This window comes from Enoplosus armatus, chromosome 20 (assembly GCF_043641665.1).
Source record: "Enoplosus armatus isolate fEnoArm2 chromosome 20, fEnoArm2.hap1, whole genome shotgun sequence".
In the NCBI taxonomy this organism is placed as follows: Eukaryota; Metazoa; Chordata; class Actinopteri; order Centrarchiformes; family Enoplosidae; genus Enoplosus; species Enoplosus armatus.
Window position 1 is genome coordinate 1627170 of NC_092199.1, and position 23210 is coordinate 1650379.

Below are 23210 nucleotides of genomic sequence, written 5' to 3' on the forward strand. Positions count from 1 at the left end.
TGTGCTTTGAGTCACAAACACTCATCTGGGAGCTGTGAACGTTGCTGTGTTGTCGATAGAGGCATAAACACAGATGAAAAATTCAATCAATATTCAACCAAAAATACTTTTAATAATTTCAGTTGGGTGTTAGAAGATAAGCTGGCTTGATGATTAACATTGTTCACAACACATGTCCTTGTAAAACCTGAGAAGATAGAAAATGTGCTGCAGCCCTGGTCCTACAGCAAGTGTTCAAAACAGACAAATCCCAGAAACTAGCTGAACTTTTAAATCACTGCAATGAAATGTCTCTCTTAGCGGAAAAATCAATAGCTGCTTACGAGCAGCCACTGACTGGAGGTCAGCGTGCAGCCAGCAGCAGTGCAGAGTATGATTACGAAATACAGTTAGACTGAAGGACGTAGAAGGTATCAGGAGACTTTTATTTTGACAGTGCATTGCACTGTAACAGCAGCTGTCCTTAGAAACTGCTAATTAATACAACTCTGTACATTTCACAGTAAAGGGAGTGACCAGATGTTATTCATTGACTATATAATTAATCAAAATATATAATAAACTTCCAGTAACTCACATCTGGCCGACAGTCTGATGAGATTTGAAGTAATTGTGGGATCTCGAAAACATTTCATTGCTTCAAACACGTTTCATATTTGGAAAGCCAAGAGTGGCTGGTTGATAAAAATACATCTACTCATCACCTCGACATCAAAAATAAGTGTCATTATGTCAAAGAACAACCAACAATGGTGTTTTTTTTAAATCTTGTTATCTTCAGCCTAATGATAAAGCGTTATGTTGTCATGATCACTACTTAAATATCTCATCATCTTAGGATAATGTGCCAGTATGTAACAGTATATGCTTCTCTCATACAGTATGCAAACCGATATTTCATCAAACTCTGGAGTTCAGGGACTTCAATTCAGCTGAAGTTGAAAAATCATTAAGAGCAGACTGAAGCAACAGTGCTTTGGTCTGAATTCAGTTCTTTCAACGTGTTTTTCTCAGGGGAGGAATAAATACTCTGAATCTGTTACTCAATCAGTACCGTACCACAGTAACAATACTACAATGAAAAAATACTCCTACATTCAAAGTTTTACTCAAACAAAAGTACTTACACTGTAAAAGTAAACATGCTTAAAGTATTAAAAGCTTATGACTTACATATAAGCAACATTCATTGTTGTAGCTTGAGCTAATTTGAACAACTTTGTACTGTTGGATAGTTTAATAGATCTAATATATAGATATAATTTGATCATATGGTTTGTGTTGTGAAGTAGCACAGAATTTAAATAGTCAGTGTAAGTTTAAGTACCTCAAAATTACATAATTTACACAAGTTACTGACATAGTAACTTTCCGCCGTGCACAACTTTATTCACATACACCCCTCCATCCACCCCCCCCCCCCCCCCCCCCTGACAGACGTCACACCAGCCCGCCAATCGCCTCCTGTGTTTATCCTGCAGCTTTTATAAACCGGGACAGCCGGAGACTGAAGCTCCACACTGCATCAGTCTGCGCCGCCGGTAACGCCGCCGTCACCTCCACACTGCAAGAGCACACCTGAAATCTTCTCAACTATAATCGAGCCTTTCATATCAGTTTCAGGTCCAGTTCCCGGTTTCTGTTTGAGTTTCTTTTGGACTGTCCCATCATGCGTCTCCAGTTTGTCCTTTGCGTAATGGCCCTGCTCATCTGCCCATATCTGGTCGCCGAGGCGCGGATAGCCAAACGCTTCGCCATCGGCTGCCCGGAGAAGTGCGACAAGTCGCAGTGCGCGCCGATCCCCGCTGACTGCTTGGCCGGAGACGTGCTGGACGGCTGCGACTGCTGCCCTGTGTGCGCGTCCGGCGAGGGCGAGCATTGCGGCGGCACCGGAGACCGTGAGTGCGCCGAGGGGATGGAGTGCGTGGTGACGGACGGCGTGGAGGTGTCCGCTACGGTCAGGCGGAGGGGCAAGGCCGGTGTGTGCTCGTGCAGCAGCTCCGAGCCGGTGTGCGGGAGCGACGGGGTCTCGTACCGGAACATCTGTGAGCTGAAGCGCGTCAGCAACCGGGCGTTGAAGCTGCAGCAACCGCCGGTGATTTTCATCCAGAGGGGAGCCTGCGGGAAAGGTGAGAGCCGTGTGTGTGTGTGTGTGTGTGTGTGTGTCAACTTTCCCCTCCATCTGTTGATCTCATACCTCCTCAAATCCTGGTCTATAAAGCCAAGGAAACTAATCCAGGATCCTCAACTCTTCATCATCTTCATTACTTAACCTCTTTTTTAAGTTATTACTTGAAAAATGACTCAAATAATAAACCGATTATTGAAACGTTCTGTCAACAGATTAATCGACTAATCGTCTCAGCTCTAGTCAGCTGCCATGCAGGAGCCACAAACACTGATCTAATACTGTTGAGTGGGACTGATTTTTGTCAGCTGTGGCCACTGTTCAGTAAATGTTATGTCGTCTTGCTTTAATACTTCCAATCAGACAGCTCTGGGTGACCTCACAGTGTTTTTAAATTACATGGCCATAATCTGCAGTATTTCATGGGTTTGTGTTTTAGGCCACAGCTGCAGGTTTAAATCTGACACAACTTCAACTCACGTGAGAGGATGTTTCAATACTTTAACAAGTTACAGCATCGACGTTGAGTATCTGACATTTATTATATTATTAGAAGCTGTTTTCTGACCCTCTCTCTCTGCCTCTTTGGTATCTTTCCATTTGCTGATCAGTCAGATTTGCATTGGCCCTTCGCACTGCACCAAACTCTAGAAATGGGGTTGTTTTCCACCTCTAAACCTCTCTCTCTCTCTCTCTCTCTCTCTCTCTCTCTGTCTCTCTCTCTGTCTCTCTCTCTCTCTCTCTCTCTCTCTCTGTCTCTGTCTCTCTCTGTCTCTCTCTCTCTCTCTCTCTCTCTCTCTCTCTCTCTCTCTCTCTGTCTCTGTCTCTCTCTGTCTCTCTCTCTCTGTCTCTCTCTCTCTGTCTCTCTCTCTCTCTCTGTCTCTCTCTCTGTCTCTCTCTCTCTCTCTGTCTCTCTCTCTCTGTCTCTCTCTCTTTATGTTATCTTAACAAGGTCATAATGTCTTGAATTTAAGCCAGGATGTCCTGCGTGCCTGTGCTGCAATAACAAACAGTGTTCCCCTATGAGAGAGAGAGAGGGAGTAATGAAAGCACATTAAAGAGCGAATACGCACACACACACACACACACACACACACACACACACACACACACACACACACACTTTGTGAAGCTGCAGCAGTGAACGCACCAATTTGTTGGGTGCAGTTTCGTTCTGACTCTTAGTGGAGTTCAACCAGGTCAAAGCCTTTTTTCCTCCACCTTTTCTTATTATCTGATCATCCCTTTTCTCGGTTCTCCCCTCGTCCCTGCCGTCCTCTTTCTTCTCCTCCTTCTTTATTGCATTCTTCCCCATATTCCCTCTCCTCCTTTCTCATCTCTCCATAAATAATCTCTCCAAGAAAGGAAAGATTAAGAGGAATTTACTTGTCCTCCGCCCTTATCTTTCATCCTTCCCCTCATTTTCTTTTTTTTGCCACACTTTACCTCCTCTCTGCTTCCTCAGTCTGTCTGTCAAGCAGGACTGAGACAGCAGTCTGCTTCTGAACACACTCCTCTGCCTGGTGAATGTGCTGTGCAGAGGGTGGCAGGCATTGTCCCAGATGGACAACATTATGTAGGGTCCTTCTCTCTGCCACTGACATAAGGCCACTGCCGACCACTCAGCCAGCTCCCCTCCAGCTCTCTTAATGCTGCCTCCCCAGCTCACCACCTACAGATGTTGAAGGACAGCAGCCTCCTCAGGGAATAGAGTCGCCTCTGACCCTTCCTGTGATGCTAACCAGTCCAGTCTATTGTCCAGTGGCAGCCCCAGGTCCTGGCCACCTCCACATCGACCCTCTCAATGGAGACCGGTTGCAGATGAGGTCTGGTCCTCTGGAAGTCCACCACTATCTCTTTGGTCTTGGAGGTGAAGGTCCTGTACTCGTCCTCCTGTCCATCCCTAATACACCCCACAGTCGCAGTGTCCTCTGAGAATGTGGCACGACTCCGAGTGGTACTTGAAGTCAGAAGCTTAGAGCACAGTGCCCTGTGGTGCTCCAGTGCTACCGACCCAGTCTCTGAGGAGCAGTCCCTCAGCCTGACATACTGTGGTCTACCTGTGAGGTAGTCTGTGATCCAGGTCACCAGGTGAGTCCACCCTCATCTCTGAGAGGCTTTCCCTCCACATCTTATCCTCCTTCACTTTCTCTCCTTCAATCAAGAGCGACGGTCACTTCTCTCGGAGGATTTGAACTTCTTGAGCTGCGGAAAGAAATCTGGAAGATGTCAGTGACACACACACACACACACACACACACACACACACACACACACACACACACACACACACACACACGCCAAGTCTTCTATAATGATTCATCTCTTGGAGCTGATTGGTTGATTGTGTAACTTCCTGATCTAGGTCAAACAGTTATTTAACCCAGATTTGAAGGGATAAAAATGTTTTTATTTGATCATTTTCCTTTTCTTTTTTCTGCTTCCTGTGCAGACTTGCGAGCTCTCTGTCTGATAGACAGGCTTGGATACAGCATCAACAAAACACGGTTGCCCGATGACTCAACTCTTTCAGGAACTGGAGGAATTTTTCCCAGTTCAGGCTCGTCCAGCCTGTAATGCGATTTCACAGAGAGTGCAAAACAGGGTATCATTAGTGATTTCTGGGGATTGCACTTTTGAGCTGCATTCAGGAGACAAGTTCTAAGTAGGGAACTAGTTAAAAAGCCAGTTTTGTGCAACTACAAATCACACTTACGTTCCATCACTGCTGATCATTTTACAAACCAGAAGGCTTAGTAATTTCCTAAATAGCTGGACACTAGCTTTCGCTAACATTATTCAAATAGTGCAGTTTCTTGACAAGAATGCAGCTCTCCGGCACAGAGGAATAAGATGTTATATATCAGACTTTGGATACACACACAATACTAGTTAATAGGATCAATCCGTTGTTGGTTTGGCTGTTTTACTTGGAAAATATGAAATATCACTAGCCTTAATATCCATCCATCAGTATAACATTGTCAACTTGTGGTGATGTGAGCAGGCACTGTTTTGAACTCTCCTTGTGGGTGCGTTCAAGGACACTGACACCTACTGACACCTGAGCAGTGATTACTAAAATGAGCCCGCTGCAGTTTTATTCACTGAGGCAGAATTGACCTTTTCTGACCTCCGTATCAGCAGTGCTGTTACCGACACCTGCAGTGCGTTTGAGGTTGGGATGTTTCTTCGTCCGCATGACTGGCTCCATTCAGTTCACTTCAAAGCTGCAGCAGCTGGCACGCCACTAATCCTCCAGCCAAACACCCAGCCAGCCAAACACACACACATAAACACATCAGTGTCTTCCAGACGGTCTGCTGCAGCTGAGGCTGAAGTGAACATTCACAACAGCTGCTCAGTCAGAAACAGCAGCACTGGTGGAGGTCCTCAGAAAAACTCACCAGTTTGTAGATTGGAGTCATGTGACTGACTTTGGCAACTTCAGACTTAACTTGACATAAACATTAATGACTGGTGATTCACTTGGACTTGAGCCTTATAATCCCCTCTAAAAGTCCAAACCTGAAAAACCTTGACTGACTGCGGCAGTATATTCAGAGAAAGACAAACTGCCTGAGTACAGCGAACCTGTCCAATCATGATCCAGAGTTCAAAAGCAATTACTGTCAGCTGAGTTTGCAATAAATATCTTTTTTTAATAAAGTCAGAAAGTCAAGCAGTGTCAGTATGCTATAGTAAATTCAAGTGATGAAGCTCAGATTTGATGTTTATTATCGTGATTCTAAACATTTCAGCCTGATAGTTGCCTGTGTGAGGGCGGATGTAACTTAAGGTCCTGATAGTTTAGCAGTTTTATTTTTCTTTTCTTCTTCTTTTCTTTTTTTTTCTCTAGAATTATTTTGGCCTCCTGTCTGGTCTTCTAAAACTATACACACACACACACACACACACACACACACACACACAAAGCGTTCATGTGCAAAATCAAATGACATGCTCTTTGCAAGCCAAAAAAGTTTTATCAGCTCCACCTGCATGACCTATTTAACTGCTGGATGAAGAGGAAGTGGTATGAAGTGGAATGAGGTGGTCGCTATCGAGAATGAGCTCAGGGCTTCGACTGTGATAAGATCTGAAGACAGCTGAAAACATGTGGAGGATCAGCTGAGATACAGTAGAGTATGATCCTGCAGATCTCTGATCGAGGACACACAGACACAACATGTCTTCACTGCCACTTTTTCTTTCTTATGTGAAATGAATGGTCTATATTTAATGGTCTGTATTTAAAAGACCACATGCGTGATTTGGTATATTTCAGAAAAATCTTCACTGCTGACCATTTTCTAAAGGGTCCATAAAGTAAGCATCATAATATTCATTTATACAGTAACAGAGGACGTTTTGTCACTGATGAAATGCATAAAACATTCAAATTCTAAACAAATAATTAAATATGATGCCACACAAGCGGCGGGAAAGTTTCTTGTTTAGATTTAAATTTACAAAACAGTTTTCATGCTTGGCAGCTCTCACACAGGAAGTCGATATGGAGTCCAGATGAGAACTTGAGCTGGATCAGTCGGCTGATCAAAGTCAAAAACTTTAGTCCGCGTGCTGAAAATAAGGAATGTCTAAAATGTACCTCAGATATCCTGTTTTGCAGTTAACTTGGTCTTGGTTTAGTTGTGATGCAGAGGCGTGAGTTACCAAAGGCTGCTCACAGTCGGGATTATGGGTATTAGGAGATGGGTGCAGTTCCCCATATTCAGAAAGCCAAGCAGTGGGTCATTAATGAGTACCACAGAGTGCATCTTATTAACTAAACAGAATATTTACACCCTTGTTTCCAATGTTTTCTGAGGATGAAGTTCCTTCCTTTGCTGCTGCTTTAGTTTCAACAGGTGAAATGTTTGAATCAGCGCTGGTGGCTTGTGATTGGTCAGAGTTTTCATCGTAAACAAACATGGCTTTGTTTAATAGTGCATAATGTCTTAATGTCTTATGATTTCACGTCACTCTGCTTTGAGAAAACATGTTTTCAACACCAAAATGCACAGATGGGGGAGACAAGTGTCTCCTAACCGGTCCCAGCAGGTTGGAGTGGGAGGGACCGACTTACAAACGACCAATGAAATGAGAGAAGAAAGTTCTGTAGCCGTGACAGATGTTGCAGCACCGCTGGAGTGAAACCAAAGTGGGGTTGTGTAAGGAGACAGCAACTGTTATGCATGGACTGTTACAAAAAAAACCATCCCAACATCCCTCCCCCTGCTATCACATCTTTTGAGGCTCTGAGTCATTTCCTTTGTTTTATAAGCATCAGTGGGAGCAACAGTCTCCAGCTGCACTCAGACCTACCGTTCATATACAGGACTCCACATCTGGATTTGGTTTAACACAACAGCTACAGTTTGGGTCCCATCACACCACCCTGCACCACACGCAGTCATGCGTCCGATGTAAGTCAGGACACTCGGACAGGGCATCAGGCCCAATACGGGAGGACAGTTGACGATGCTCTCCCAAGTTAGCGACATTTAGACGTTGATGTTTTTATCCAACCTGGCAACACAAGCCTGCAATTTCTCCTCTGTTTTTATTTGAGACGTGTACAACAGATGATTGACAGTTCTCTGCTTCATGCAGAGATCGACATGAACTTTGTAGAGTCCCAGTAACTCTGCTGCTGCTACTGAGCAAAATCCATTTGACTGTGGTTAGAAAGTGGGGAGCCAGGATGGGACTGCTTTGTGTGTGTGTGTGTGTGTGTGTGTGATACAGTTAGTTGACGTTGTATTTTCCCCCTTCAGGTCAGCAGAACCCTGACAGTCTTCGATACAAGTACAACTTCATCGCTGACGTGGTGGAGAAGATTGCACCTGCTGTGGTTCATATTGAACTGTACCGCAAGTAAGAAAAAATAAATGAACCAACTACCTACACAAAAAAACAACCCGCCTTTCTACTTTGAAAGGTTCAAATGGGATGGGAGAGGGGTTTAAGGGACTCTAATTGATTAATTAATTGTATCAGGTTACATATTTGTCGCTGTTTGTTAACAGGTACAAACAGTATGTATAGCTCTGTTTTAATTAGCAATCAAGGTCCCCAGAGGATGAATCCTAATGACTTTGGTGACTTTCCATCTAGTGTCATCATCATCATTCATTATTATTAACACTTTTCTTTATGACCATGTACCTGCAAAACCCACAACATTACTAAATAGCTAATGCCAGAGCTGCCAGCGTGGCTGTAGACTTACTCTTGTTTGTCCATATTTACACTTGGTACCTCTTCACACACCTGTTAAAGTAAGAGTTTATAAGGACTGTACATTTTGTTTTTAGTTAGCATTAATTTATGTGATTGGATTGTTGTTTGAGGTTATAAGTCAGAAACATGTTCCCGTCTCTTCCTCTTTCTGCACAGGATGATATTCTCTAAGCGGGAGGTGGCAGTAGCCAGCGGCTCTGGGTTTGTTGTGTCAGAGGACGGACTCATTGTCACTAACGCCCACGTGGTGGCCAACAAGCACCGAGTTAAGGTACGTAAAGCAGTTGTAGAGACAGTGCTGGGAAACATACTCACATTATGTTTCTCCAGTAAATAGTATTTTAATGTGTTAGCTAATTCTTGTAGTTTATTGTTTTCTATTCGTGAAAATACATAAATCTAGTTTCATGGTTTTCAATTATTGCTAATATGTCATTGGAAGTGCGGATGAATGAAAGGATCCACTGAGAGCCCTCGCATGACGTATAATTGATAACTAACCAAAGAATATCAAATGAGCCGGCAGTTTATCTGGCGCAAAGGCAGCCTGACTGGTCCTGAGCAGGATGACACTTTTTGTTTCCTCCAGGTGGAGCTGAAGAGCGGAGCCACATTCGACGCCAAGATCAAAGACGTGGATGAGAAGGCCGACATCGCTCTGATCAAGATCGATGCACCGGTGAGCAGCGAGAGAGGGACGGAGAGATGAATGGATGCAATGGTTCTTGTTCTCTGTTTTTGACTTTTATCTTCCCTTCAGTCTGACCAGAAAATTGCCTTGAGATTGTGAAATTTTTGAATCTGCATAGCGGTGACAGCCTCTCTGTCTATCACGCTCTGTGTCTGAGATGTTCACACTAGATGATCATTTGCTTCTTCACAGTCTGCAGATGTTTCTGTAGTTGTGGACTGGGAATGATGAAGGCATCTTCTCTCGTCTCCCCTTTTTTATTTTCCAAAACAAATTTAGATATTTATTCCTTCTTGGAAAAAGAAATTTCACGAGCATTCCCTGTTTTTAATTCTAGCTCAGAGGGATCTTTGAGGCGAGGCACCTCGAAAAAATAATATCATGACTCATGAAAGTGGATATCTGCAGAGGAGGTCAGGATGCAGTGGGAGCTTTTTCACGTGGGTTAATTTGGGCTTTCATTTTCTCGCAGCACTTTGTTTCAGACCAGGGATGACTGGACGGTCGAGTTCAGTTCAGGAAGTGAGGTTTTTGTGCAGTGGAAAAACATTTTTAGCATGAGGACGCCGATGTGTCTCATCTTTGTACAGACACTGGGCAGTCAGAGCTGCAACATGCAAACAACCAAAATAAAGAACCAAAGCAGCCTGTTTGTGGCTGAATGTAGCCAAAGTTGTGAATCTATAAATAGGCTGAGTAAGAGAAAACAGGTTATAAATTAAGGGAAATTTAGTCCGGCTGTGCTTATGAAAGCAGACAGGATGCATTATGCAACTCTGATCTGGATTCTGTTTCGCAATATCAAAAACACACAATTTGAGAAGCTTCATGATCTTTCAAAGTCTTTTTAAAGTCTTAAAGTCAAGATATTACTGTGACATTGCATTGGACCTTAAAATGTAGTGTAATATAGTTTTCATCCTCATAAACCACAAAAATAATACCGAAAAAAATGTAAATTTAATCAAAATAAGACAGATACATTTTAAGTCAAAGTAGGTACGATTTGGGCAACACTCAACTGTTTCTTTGCCCCATCCAGTCTGTCAGGAGGGCAGCTACAAACCTGCTAATTCCATCTACACACAAACATGCTTTCTGCCACCTGCGGAAAGCAAGATGAGGACATATATGCAGAAAAATGCTCTGTTGCGTCCACATATATATATAGAAAAGTTGATTTAACTTCAGATATGACGTTTGATGGGCAGACTGAGACCAGCTCATACACAGACGAACATTAATTCAATACACAGACACACTGACACTGCAGGATGTGAGTTCATGTTTGCCGGTCAGACAGAGACGATCATGGTTTCCTCTGCATGTTGGGGCCGGGCAGTCGGGTGTAACTGGAGCTTCGGGGGATGAAATTGTGCAGAAATCCACAAACTGCTCAGCACTTGTGGTTGTGGTTTACATGCACTCAAAAACCAAGAGGCAACTGTACGTCTGCACAAATGACTTACAGCCCTCCACCCTCCCACACATCCATCCCAACAAGCACACACACACACACACACTTTCAACAGCCTACACTCGGGGTCATAAAGGTTGTCTTGATTCTCGACTGTCTGATTTTTGTAGTTCTAGTTCCATCTCGTCTGATTAGGTTTCATAAAATGAGCTTGAAGTGACAGGAAGTTTGACATCATGAAGAAAACAACAGATTGAAGGACAATCGTGTTTTTCTACTATTTTTAATTCCTATTTTTGTATATAAATCTACTGTTCCTATTGATTATGATGTCAATTATAACCTGGGGAATCAAATAAATTGAGTGGTCAGGCGATCAGTAAGGTTGAAAACAAACAGGATCTAAACCACTGATTTAGAAATAAAAAGTAAAATTACCTGAGTACCTGAAGTGTCCACTGTAATCATCCTTTGCACAGGAAAACTGTAGTAAAAGTATAGTAAGTGCCAAAGACCAAAACTGAACTAGGAGCTTGGCAAGATGTAATGGAAACAGTTAGTGTAATATTTTTAGCGTTTTCTCTTCCAAATAATGTCGGTGAAAAGGCTAATATGAGATTCCATGAGATACTGATTCAGTTAAATCGTAATTTTTGTGTTATCAAATCACCAAATCAAGACTTTGATGCTGGTGACCTATTCAGGACTATGAGGAAAAACAACAGGAAGAATTCTGAATAAAACTCCACAGTCTGATTAGTGCACATCTCCCTGTGTGTACACAGTGCAGGTCAGTGTTGAACGGCCTTTAGGTGCAGCTGTAATGAGTTTGCAGACGAAGCAGTCAGACGTGTGACTGCATGTTCAGGGCAGATAAGCTACTGCTTCATAACTATCAGAGGAGGTTTTATGAAAACAGAGCAGAGAGACAGAGACATAGAGGCTTCTGAGCGACTATCTAATCTAGCTTTTTCTCTTGTCATTGCAAATTCTACCAAGTTCTCTTTTGTTGCCCTGGAATAATGATTGTGATCTCGATATAACCCAAACTGTCCTCTTGGGATCTTCAGATGAAAACATTGGCACAGAGCAGTCTCTGCCAGACAGTAGGTAGGACATAATAACTATAATGCATGTCTGCTTATCAGATGATCAGAGTGGTTTTTAACTAATGATCATGAGAAGCTGATTGCCACTCTACACCACCTGCTCAGCAGCAAAGTTCGCCACTAGCTGGTGAACATAGTGGAGTATTTAGCAGCTAAAGAGCCAGTTAGTCTGGAGTTAGTGGAGACTGAAAGCAGAGCTAAAAGGAGAATGAATATCAGACTTGAAAAGGTAATGTTGCTCTGTATCTGCTGGACGTGTAAAAAAGCAACTGTTTGCTTCCAAGTTGGTAAGTTTTGAACTTAAAAGCTGATACGTTAGTGTTTTGCCTTTCTCTTCTGTTTTTGTTTCACCTGTTCGGGCGGGACCATGTGCATCGTTATCATTCCTATTAATGCATAGACTTTGGAGACACCACATCATATTTCCAGAATAGCTCCACCTAACTTCCACCTGACTAGAGGTCTAATAAGCGAAGGTAATTAAAAACACCTGTGTGGGTGTGCAGGGCCTCTCAGGCCAGCTGAGGTGATAGTCAGTCGTTGGTTATTCTTTGGCTGGGGAACATCAGGTTAGCCAGTCGACGATGACACAGATCCAAAGAATCCAGAGATGTGTTTCTGTTAAAGCAACTGACTGACTTAAAGAACAGAATCACATTTTTTTATCATTAGTTATTAGTGTTGGCCTGCACTGCTGCCACTGAGGCAGGTGTCCTCTGAGCATGTACAGACAGGAGCTCTTTGCCGCTGTTTTGAGTCTTGACTCATCCAGTGAAGCCTTACGGTGATATTCCACTTTGATCCGGCATCGATCATTTTCCATGACACGCTTCCAGCTTATGGAAACGGCTCTCAGCTGATCTAATCAGCTCAAAGGACTTAACAGACCGGGACGTCTGAAGGCCAACGGCAGAATCTGATCCACACTGGTACTACCAGTAAGACTGTGACTGCTGGTAGAACTGGTAGAAGGAAGAAAGAGTGGAAGGAGTGTATGGATACATTGGATCTGTGGTAGACGCCTTCTTCAGAGCTTTGAGTTGTGTATTCTAGTTGACTGGTGTAAACTGGTGTAAACTGGTGTAAACTGTTGATCAGCGTGATAATAACCCTGTGGGTAGAAACTGTTCTGGTGTCTGGTCATTTTGGCGTACAGTGCTCTGTAGCGCCTACCAGAGGGGAGAAGTTGGACCAGGTTGTGTCCAGGGTGTGATGGATCTCCAGTGATGTTTCCTGCCCGCTTCCTGACTGATGGGCGCTCACTTTAGATCCTTGTTGTGGATTGTGGATCCCAGAATCGGTTTTGAGCGTGTTCGGCTCCAGGCTGTTGTGTTTTGTGAAATGTTGTTGTGTTGTGAGCCTCACGGCCGCTCTAGGAATGAACATAACCACTGCTTTGTTCCCTTGTTGTGCTCTTTGTGTTTGGTTGCTTTGTTGCTCTCTTAAATTACTACTGAACACGGCGCCTCAGCTTTGTAATCTCACTGCTGTCATCCTTAAACCACAGAGCGAGAGACGTGGTCATTTTCCGGGTGGGCGGCGTGTCAGACGGTGGCTTCAGATGATTTGAGTTCTGGTTGTGGTTCATTACAGGCGAACAGAGGAGCTTTATGTTTAACCAATGGAGTAAAGCTCTGATTGGAAGAGCTGAATGAATCCATTCATAGCCACCTTGTTTATGTCTCTATATACTTGATGGTGATTTAGGAGAGAGTTAGTTTGTGTGCATGTATGAGATGGTGGAAGGCTGACCTCATTAGATTAACTAATGCAATCCCATTGGGATTTATTATATCATTACTCTATTAACATATCTTAATTAAGTTCAAACTTTGTTTTCAAGTTCCTTGACTTGCAAGCAATCATTCATTTGGAAAACATCATTTTGTGTGATAACGATATTATTACCGTACGATTACGACACTGAATTAGGTGAGTAAAATGAAAAAAAAGTGTACAACCTGTGACAATGACAGTATATGTATAGTAAGTAACAAGAAATTGCAGAACAGAAATGGCTACATGTTTGTTCAGTACAAATCTTGGTCAGTGACCAAAATTTAAGGGCTTTTTAAAAAGCTTTTGTTTATATTATGTGCTTTTGTTACAAACAAGTATATAAAAACTAGCATCCCTCAGTGTATTAGCAGCCCTTAAGATAAATGAACAAAACATGAATTAATCAAAATAATGTGCAGTTTATGAAGACCAGATTTACAGTCTCCTGTAAAGGGTTCCATGCCATGAAGTTCAGCTTTTTGTGCAAAAGTGTACATTTTATGTTTTTCAAAAACTTTATTGATCGTCTGAGGGGAAACTGGCTGTTAGTGTTTGTGTTCATTTTAAACATGATTTCATTTGCTCTCTTTAATCTCAAATTTTAGCTTCTGTTTCACACTCCAAATGTTGTTTTACTTCGTCATATGCCATGACTCACCTAGACCACTCTCTCTCTCTCTCACACACACACACACACTCATAGACACTAAAGCACAAACTCCACAGGCCGACCACAGATGTTTGTGGTGTACAGATGTGTTGATCATACCTGTGGTTTTTAGACATGCTTTCTTGCATGTCAATCAAACTCAGAAACAGAGAGAGACACATTCAGTTTGCGTTCTGTCTTCGTTGGTTGTCTGGAAATGTCTTCATCACTCCACAGCTGCTCTGGGATGTAAAACACATTCACATCTGTCACATCTGCCTGCATCTGTTTCTCTCTGTGCTGTCTTTCATTCCTTCCTACTCTCCTTCTCACCTTGTTCCTCCCTTTCTTTCTTCCTTCTTTTTCTTACTTATGTTTCTACCCGTCTCTCTTTCGCTTACTAAACCCTTCCAAAAGTGGGTCAGAGTCTTTAGGCTTGTTACTTAACAGAGGAAATGGGCAACAGATGTGTCTGTCATCACCGGGGAAACAAGATGCACGCACGCACACGTCGACAGACAAACCGACGCTTGTCATGCTCACATGAAGGTTGGCGTTGATGAAAGTTGGGTCTTAACATCACGGCTGCTTTATGTCTCAGTTTTTCTGCTCAGCATCACATCTGGGGCTGAAGTAGGTTAGTAGGACAACATGCAGCAGGCCAGCACACAGTTCACGGAGGGTCGACCAATCAGCAAACACCAAGGCTGTGGGCTGGGGCCAAAGTCAAGGTGCCTTAAGATCATTGATGGATACTGCACTGCAAAAAGCTTTTTCTCCTTAGACCACCTTTATAAATACAAAAATCGCCCACACCAGTACAATAGACACTGCATATTTTATTTTTCTAGATACTTTTGGGCATTTTTATTGGACAGAGTGAGGTAAAGAGGCAGACAGGAAATGTGGGGGGAGTGAGGGCATGACGTGACAAAGACGTTACGGTTATCTGGCATGCGCTGTAACCTTTTGGCTTACTGGAGTGTCAAGACGTTGAAAAGTTAAGTTTTCAGCCTGTGACTCTGTTGTCCTCACCTCAACAGAGTGTTAATTCAACCAGTGTGGAACGATGCAGCCAGTCGGTCAGAGTCTCTGTGACAGAAGGCGTCAGTTTGCTGGCTTCATACCTAAGTGGCTTGTCAGCTGTAGCACATTCACCTTTTTTCTTCCCTTCAGTGATTAAAAAAAGTCCCTGAAAACTTGACTTCAATTTGTGAGTATTTCTCTATGACATTAAATATTCATGACTAAAGCAGCAGAAAAACTAAAACTAAAATAAAATAGTTAAACCTCAGAGGATGATTGACAAAATGTATTCAGAGCCTTTAAAATCATTAAAAATCATTTTGGAGGAAAGACTGCGTTTCTGCAAAACTGTGGGGAGCTCATGCAACTTGTCCTTATCTTGTAAAATCAAGGTAAACACACAATACAATTTTTAAATCTTTTGCCAAAGTGATCAGCAGTGGCAGACAAACAGTAGTGTTGAGTGTGTTGAGTGTTTCCTGTCTTTAATAAAGTGGAGAGAGAGAGAGAGAGAGACATTAGTAGAGAGTGAAACTGAGTGAGTTGGAGAGTAATAAAATTCTATTAAAGTCTATTTTAACAGATTATTACATATAAAAGTCTTTACTGGGCTCTTCACGTTCAGTGGCAGCATAAACTGTGTGTGTGTGTGTTTGCAGTAGTCGTCAGGCACACAGCTTTTATTTGACAGCGCTGCAGTGACGGGGACAGAAAAGATGATTATTAGTTAGAGTCAGTTGATCAGAGATGCAGGCAGAGCTGTGACCCGCAGCCGTACAAACAACAGAGCAAATAAAAACCTGTTGGATTCTCACAAACGCTTCCAGCTAGGCTTGTTCTGGATCGCTCTTCCCATCTTAGCAGTCAGTTCGGACCTCAAAATCACATCACACATATGCTGTAATGACACTGTGGGATTAATTTCTTTGGCAAAATGGGTTACTCTTTTTTTTTTGCACATTTACATGTAGACAGGCTGGCAAACAAAGTGCCAAAGCAACAGCCAAGTCAGCATTAAACTGAAGGAAACTGCCAACTGACCACATGTTGATTGAAGTGATGGAAAAAGATGAAAAAAACTACGATTGGGAATAGAAAATGGACAGCATCCTGTTTTTATCAAAGCGGTTTTTGGGGGGATTTTTAGAGAGCGAGAGATGCTGAGAGATGAGGAATGACATGAGAGATCCTACTTAGTGAGGCTTTTGTGAAAGCACTGTGGAACACTTTGTAATAAATGAACCGGGTGAACCGGTGTGTATGTATGGTTTTGGAGGAGGACACACGCAACCTCTGAGTCTGACTGACACGTTGGCTGCAGGGCTGAAATGAGCCGTCGTCGAAGGTGATTTACAGTTTAGAGTTTGGGTTGTGGATGAAGAGAGGCCTCGTCCAGACTGAGAGCTGACTCAGCTCTCCACAGGAAATCCACGTCTGCCTCCAACAGCTTTGAGAGAATAAACTGCTGTTTACCTCTGTGTGTGTGTGTGTGTGTGTCCTGCCAACTGTCCACTGACTCTGTTGGTGTTCCTTCAGTCTTAGTTCATCATCTGTGTTCCTTCGATTCTGTCTTCCAGATTCAGATTCAGAATTCAGAAAATCACACCATGATACTCAGCATTTAAAGAGTTTGGAGGATGGTGTCTTTTTTTTAGCTTCTTGTCAGCAACATTTGAAGACAACAAAAAGCTCTGTATTCTGTGGTGGTTGTGTCTCTAACTGCATCCTTTCTTTAACCCCCCCCCCCCCCCTGTGTTTGGTGGAACAGATGAAGCTGCCGGTGCTGCTGCTCGGCCGGTCGGCGGACCTGCGTCCTGGTGAGTTCGTGGTTGCCATAGGCAGCCCATTCTCCCTGCAGAACACCGTCACCACCGGCATCGTCAGCACCACCCAGAGGGGAGGCAAGGAGCTGGGCCTCCGCAACTCCGACATGGACTACATCCAGACTGACGCCATCATCAACGTGAGTGAAGAGACTGAGACAGACAGACACACAGGTCCTGAGGCGAGGACGTCAGAAAGATACTGTGGGGAGAACAAAACGACCATGAGGTTTCATGAGGTTCAGCAATGTTGCTCACAAAAAGTCTCCAAACTTGACACAGTCCATATTTTTTAGTGTGTTTAGTATAAACAGATGTTTGATGCAGTCCAAGTGTATTTAATGTTGATTCCACTATTTCCTGATTAGTCAAAATCCTCCTGCATTGATCTGCTGATTGGCTGGATATTTAAAGCGACTGAGATGGAACTTAAAACCTCTTTTGATAAGTAACATACAACCACAGCATGTGACATGAGGTCATCCAAATCTGTTGAGAATGAAAAGAGAAGAAGTATAACTCTTCATCATTACATTCATGCCTCATTGCAACTGCACACAAAGTAGTTTCCTCAAATTTCTCTCACTCCAGGAATGATTTGACCAAACTTATCGTGATTGTTTAATAGAAATTTACATTCACATTTACATTCTTTGTTTGCTTTTGTCTTCTTGCAGTACGGCAACTCAGGAGGACCACTAGTCAATCTGGTAAGTGAAGGAAAACCTGTTAGAGGAGAAACAATATACAAACAAGATGTTCCCTCTTTGGGATGTATTGTACATCTTGTATACTCATAGTCTCTACCAGAAGTGTTTAGGATGTTGCATTTCTACAGTACATGCCATTTTATAATTTCACTAGTTACTAACATTACATAGCCATCAAACTTTTGAAAAAAGTAACCGCTCATGTCTTGTTTGTCTCACCCTGTGATCGAAGTTAATTGAATTCTTACATCACCTCTTGTTATTGTTACTTGGACCACGTCCGTATGTTGCGAAACAGAGATATATATATACGTAATCTCATATAAACAAACACCAAAGCCCCTTAAAGTCCTTATTAGGAAAGGTAAATAAAGACTTTAGGTCATGGTTGGCAAATAGTCCCAGTCCACAGCTGACTCTGGTTATAAGTTTGTTTTCAGCTGTCCATGTTACTTAATGAAGAACAATGTGGCGTCAGAAATGCTGTTTAACAAGCTTCATGTGGAAAGTTGTAACTGTGGGCCGTTTCGAGGAATGATTAATGTGTGTGTGTGTGTGTGTGTGTGTGTGTGTGTGTGTGTGTGTGTGTGTGTGTGTGTGTGTGTGTGTGTGTGTCTTGCAGGATGGAGAGGTGATTGGCATCAACACTCTGAAGGTCACAGCAGGAATATCCTTCGCCATCCCCTCAGACAAGATCAGACAGTTCCTGGCAGAGTCCCACGACAGACAGGCCAAAGGTTCGCAACAGTCTCACTCTTTATCTGCTGCCATTTTATCACAGTCGAGATCAGAGGCAGAGACAGGGAAGACGGGGCCAAAGAGACAGGAGAACAACATGCAGTGGAGGTCTTAAATGGTCTTAAATTTATCTTACACTCACAAAGAGGAAGTGAGCTTTATATTTTAACTCAACGGTCCGATGCAGGTATGTTTTCCATTGTAAAGGTGAACCGTGCAATACTTTGTTTAGTAGGATGACAACAGAAATAGATAATGCACAAAGCAAAACGTGTAAGTTAGCCAGTTACCTAGAGAAAGCCTGGGAGATGAGGAAAAAACACCCTCTATCAGGATAAACTCACTCCTGCTATTCAGCGTACAGCTTCTTTGAAGTCTTGAACATAAACTTTAACAGAAGATGTCTTGTTATATTTCCGATATGTAGCAGTGTCTTGTAATTCCATGTGGGAATGACACAAAAATGAATAAAAACTATAACCTACATTAAACTTATGCAGTAAGGGAAGTGTTAGCAGTAAAATGTAGTCTGCTTCAGCAGCTAGTAAAAAAGTCAATTTCAGACCAGATATTAAATTGAAGTTCCCCTGCTGAACCAAAAATATATTAAAAGCGTGTGTGTTTTTGTTGGTGTCTATTTTCTCTCTGCTATTACACACAGTTTCTGCCTGTAGGTGCTGTAATATATATCTATGTAAATGATTCCAAACACATTCAGAATATTATAAATAATGATAATGATTCCTTCCTTCCATGTCAGAGAAATGAATATTATTGTTGATTTTAAGTTAAGGCATTTACAAGACATGGACATCACAATAACTCAAAAATGGCACATTTTACAAATGATCCAGACTGCAAAGCTGCCTGTCAAAGATCTTTACAGAAGAAGTTTTTTACTTTACCGTAGTCTGAAGCTGCTGTTTGATTTATAAAAAGATGAATAGAGTGGAAGAAGAAGTTGATAATCTTTACACTGACATACTACACAAACAGCACATTTCCTTATGTTCTCCAGGTAAAACACTGCAGAAGAAGAAATACATCGGCGTCAGAATGATGAGTCTCACTCCAACGTAAGTTCCTGTTTCTGATGACGTCGTCATGTTTCGGATGTCAAATTGAAATGGTGGTACTCCATTTTGTTTTTTCATCAAAAGATAATGAACCTGCTGGAACATCTGTGTAGTTAGGTTTTGGCTCGGTCCTTGGTCGAGGTCAGGGTAAGATATTTTGGAAATATTTGGTCAGGTTTTACTCTAATAAAAAACTGACTATATCCATACGGTGATAATAAAATGGCATTCATTTTTGTGTTTCTGTGAGATCTGACTGTTTTGCTGTGTTAAAAAGTAATGCCTCTAAAATATGAAAACTTGCAGCCATCAATCTCCCCAGATCCCTTCAATGGATGTTTCTCAATAACAAGTTTAAATAGGAATGTAAGTCAATCCAGGCCACGTCCACAGCCCACAGGTCAGATTAACACCCAAGCTGCCCCTCCAGAGTGGGTCACTGTAGGAAACGCCCCAAAACAATAAAAAAGCTTCACTTTATGACAGCTTGTTCATTTTAAACAAAGCAGTGGGTTTCAGCCCATTCATTTGCTATATGTGACAGTAGTAATGAGTATTTTTCCAAAGCAAAACATATCTTTATAGATTGATTTCCTTTCCTCCTGGCGGCCATTTCTTCCCTATACAGGCCAATCTGCAGCGAGATGCTTCATCAGAATCAAATCTGCATTGTTGAAGTTGGAGCTTTTCAAAGCTTGAAGCTTGAAGTGTCACGATTAATCAGAGCAAAGCTTTACATGTTGGAATTTAAAATGAGTCACAATCCATCATCCCTTCAAGTAGAATTAAAATCAGACTAGTGTTGCGGATAGTTAGTACAAAACCTCATGTTTTGGCTGTTCTCTTGTTCTCTCCCCTCAGGCTGGCTAAGGAGCTGAAGGAGAGGCAGTCAGACTTCCCAGATGTCACCTCCGGGGCGTATGTCATTGAAGTCATCAGCCGAACTCCAGCTGAAGCGTGAGTGTGTCCATCATCCCTTCTTATTCCCACATTATCTAATGTTCACTGCCCAATATGTCAAATCCACAGGCTGTATTTTCACAAGCAGGTTAAACGATCTTAAGATGTGTAATTCTGCCTTTATCATCTGGAGTGAGTTTGCTGGTTGTTTCCAGACTGACTCCAGCAGAATATATTTTGTCCCTGGAAAGATTTTTTGGTATCCACATGAAAAGCTTGTTGACAGCCAACCGCAGTGTTGCACCTGAGGAAATGGCAGGTGGAGTTTGTTTTCTTATTGTCTGGTGGGTTTATGTGGAACACAGGCAGGAGTCAGGATGAGGATCTGATCTTGCTGAAAGGACATTTATTAGATTTGAACTTTCTGTGTGTGAAGACTGCAGGATATGGAAAGTTCACTTCTGGTTTTAAAGCGGCTGTTTTGCTTTTGAAACTGGGCTGGAAGCTGGCAGTGAAGGCAGAATCATGAATGTTTCCCACCCAGGCTGTCCAAGTCCCTCTGGCAGGGAGGACAAACTGCTCCAGTCATAGTTGAGCGGATTTCTCTTTGCCCTAGAAGTGGAGCTTCTGCATTTAAGGAACAAAGAGAAACTGCTTTGGGTTCACCTCAAGAGCTAACTGAATACTGTGAAACATAGAATAGCTAGGAATCACTGAGAGAGCACTACCTCTGCCAAGGCTGCACTAGCCTCTAAATGTGTTATTTTTAATTATTTTTAATTATTCATGTGTCTGTTACACAGTGCTAACTGTGTCCCATGACTGTGGCAGAATTTATTCATTCAAATAAAAGTAGTTCATGAGACGGTTACATAAATCCAGACCAAAAAGTAATCAGTTGTTACTTGGTCCATGGCCTAACCTTACACCATATTCACATTTTGGACTCAAGTCACTTTATTTATAAAGCAAAAGTGGAACAAGTACTGAACATATTTTCTGGGAAAGGTTATAAAAGAAGATAGATATGTTTCTGACATAACCTGAGATTATCCTGCCAAAGACAAACCCAAAACTGGACTTAAATGAGCTGAAATATGACATCAGTGCATCGTGATTTATCAATTCCGTGAGCCGTGCTACTATTAAGAAACATTTAGAGATTCAATGTTGTATTTGTTTGTGATATTTGTTGACCTTCATGCTTCTTTCTTGCTGACAGAGCTGGCCTGAAGGAGAGCGATGTCATCATCAGCATCAACGGCGAGCGGATCACCTCGGCCAGCGATGTCAGCGCCGCCATAAAGCAGGACGAGACGCTGCGAACAGTGGTGAGGCGAGGCAACGAGGACGTCATCCTCACCATCGTCCCTGAAGAGATCGAGCCTTGATCTCTCAGCTGAATGAGCGAACAATCAACTCCACAACCAGTCAACCAATCCAACCAATCCCGAGCTGGCTCTCAGTGTTTTTCAACCAATCATGAACGCTTTGAAAAACCAAGCAACCAATAGGGGTGTGTGTGTGTGTGTGTGTGTGTCTGGGGCCACACCTACTGCGTTTAAGAACTTGTAATTATTAGTACTACTACTACACTGGTGTTATGCTCACACACACCCTCAAAGGTCCGACTTCATCACCCTGGGAACTGAAGCATCAACCCTGTCATCATTCTTGTCATGTTAGTTTTCATTTTTCTTCTAATCCCAATTTACTTTCCATCATCACAGACCTTTTATATTCTACTAATGCCATCTATCATTAATGCAGGTTACCGTAGTTCTGTTTCATTGTGTATGTTCTTGATGGAATATTTTTTTAATAGTATTTTTGCCTCTATGTGTTTGATGACAATTTTTCAAAAAAAGGGAATAAAATTATTTTCAAAAGTGTTGTCATTATTGACAAAGTAATAAGTGTCAGCTGATGGTTGATCTCATCAAGAGGCAGGCCAACGCACAACCCAAAGCAAGTCTCTTCCACCGGCCAACATATTTTCCTCAGAGGTGGAGGAGACCAAAACAGAGCTAAAAGGAGGGCTTAGATTCATCAGGTGGCCACAGACATGACTCCAATATATATAAATACTAATGTTGCTTTGTGTCTGCTGGGTGGGTAAATAAGCAATTGTTTGCTAACATGTTCACCATATCAGCTTCATAAGGAGATTATACATCAATGTTGTGTTTAGAGCTTGTTGTGCTGCCCCCGAGTGGCCAAAAAATCACGTGTTGCAGCCTTTAAAAATCCTATAACCTTAAACCTAGACAAGTGAACACTGAGTTCATCAGAATGATTTATCACAGACAGATGTCTTCATGTCTTCATTAAAGATGTTTGCTCGTGTGTGAAAACAAATGGCAGAAACTGAACTCCAGCCCGACCCCGGCAGCCGAGCTCCGTTCACAAGGAGACCAAGAAAACAAGTTGAGAAAGAACTCCATCATCTCTCAAACATCTTGTTGAGTTCAACACTTCATGCCACAATCTGTTGCCAGTTGCTGACTATTGGGACTTATTTTTATCTTGGTTAAATGACAACTTGCTCAATATGTATCTCTAGTAAAGTAGTCGGGTGTCAACAGTAGAAACCCATTCAGCTTAGAATATGGACAGAAAATCCCGGAACATGTTTCAGTTGTTTTGAAAGACAAAACAGTTACAGTTGCTAGTGTAACAGAGTCTAGCTCATCACGTTTTGTCCTGAATCGAGCCTCTCGGGCACCTGCACCACCCTCAAGCTCCACCACCAGTCAATGACATGGTCAAAAGACTACATACAAACTGCATTTCAAGTCACAGTCACAGCAAAAAAAGATTTTCAATGGTTGCCTTGTCTGTACTAATCAGTCCCTCAAATTGTGCACTCAGCTGAGTAATTCATACCGTCAGATTACCAAATTACCAAATCTTAATTT

The 23210-nt window shown here is 42.3% G+C and overlaps 1 protein-coding gene across 3 annotated transcripts; it reads left to right on the plus strand.

The window, feature by feature from the left end:
• The first annotated feature begins 1551 nt into the window (after nt 1–1551).
• On the plus strand, nt 1552–22154 carry htra1b (HtrA serine peptidase 1b). 3 transcript variants are annotated; one of them, XM_070926628.1, is made up of 10 exons: nt 1552–2140; nt 7917–8008; nt 8531–8645; nt 8964–9053; nt 16814–17008; nt 17546–17578; nt 18201–18315; nt 19335–19392; nt 20254–20349; nt 21515–22154. In XM_070926628.1, exons 1-10 carry the CDS (start codon nt 1670–1672, stop codon nt 21681–21683), a joined length of 1434 nt encoding a protein of 477 aa, XP_070782729.1. In that variant the 5' UTR covers nt 1552–1669; the 3' UTR covers nt 21684–22154. The 3 variants fall into 3 exon arrangements, with proteins under 3 accessions (XP_070782729.1, XP_070782728.1, XP_070782730.1); XM_070926627.1 differs by having other exon boundaries at nt 1552–2129; nt 7909–8008; XM_070926629.1 differs by having other exon boundaries at nt 1552–2129; nt 7909–8008; nt 16820–17008.
• Nucleotides 22155–23210: the final 1056 nt, after the last annotated feature.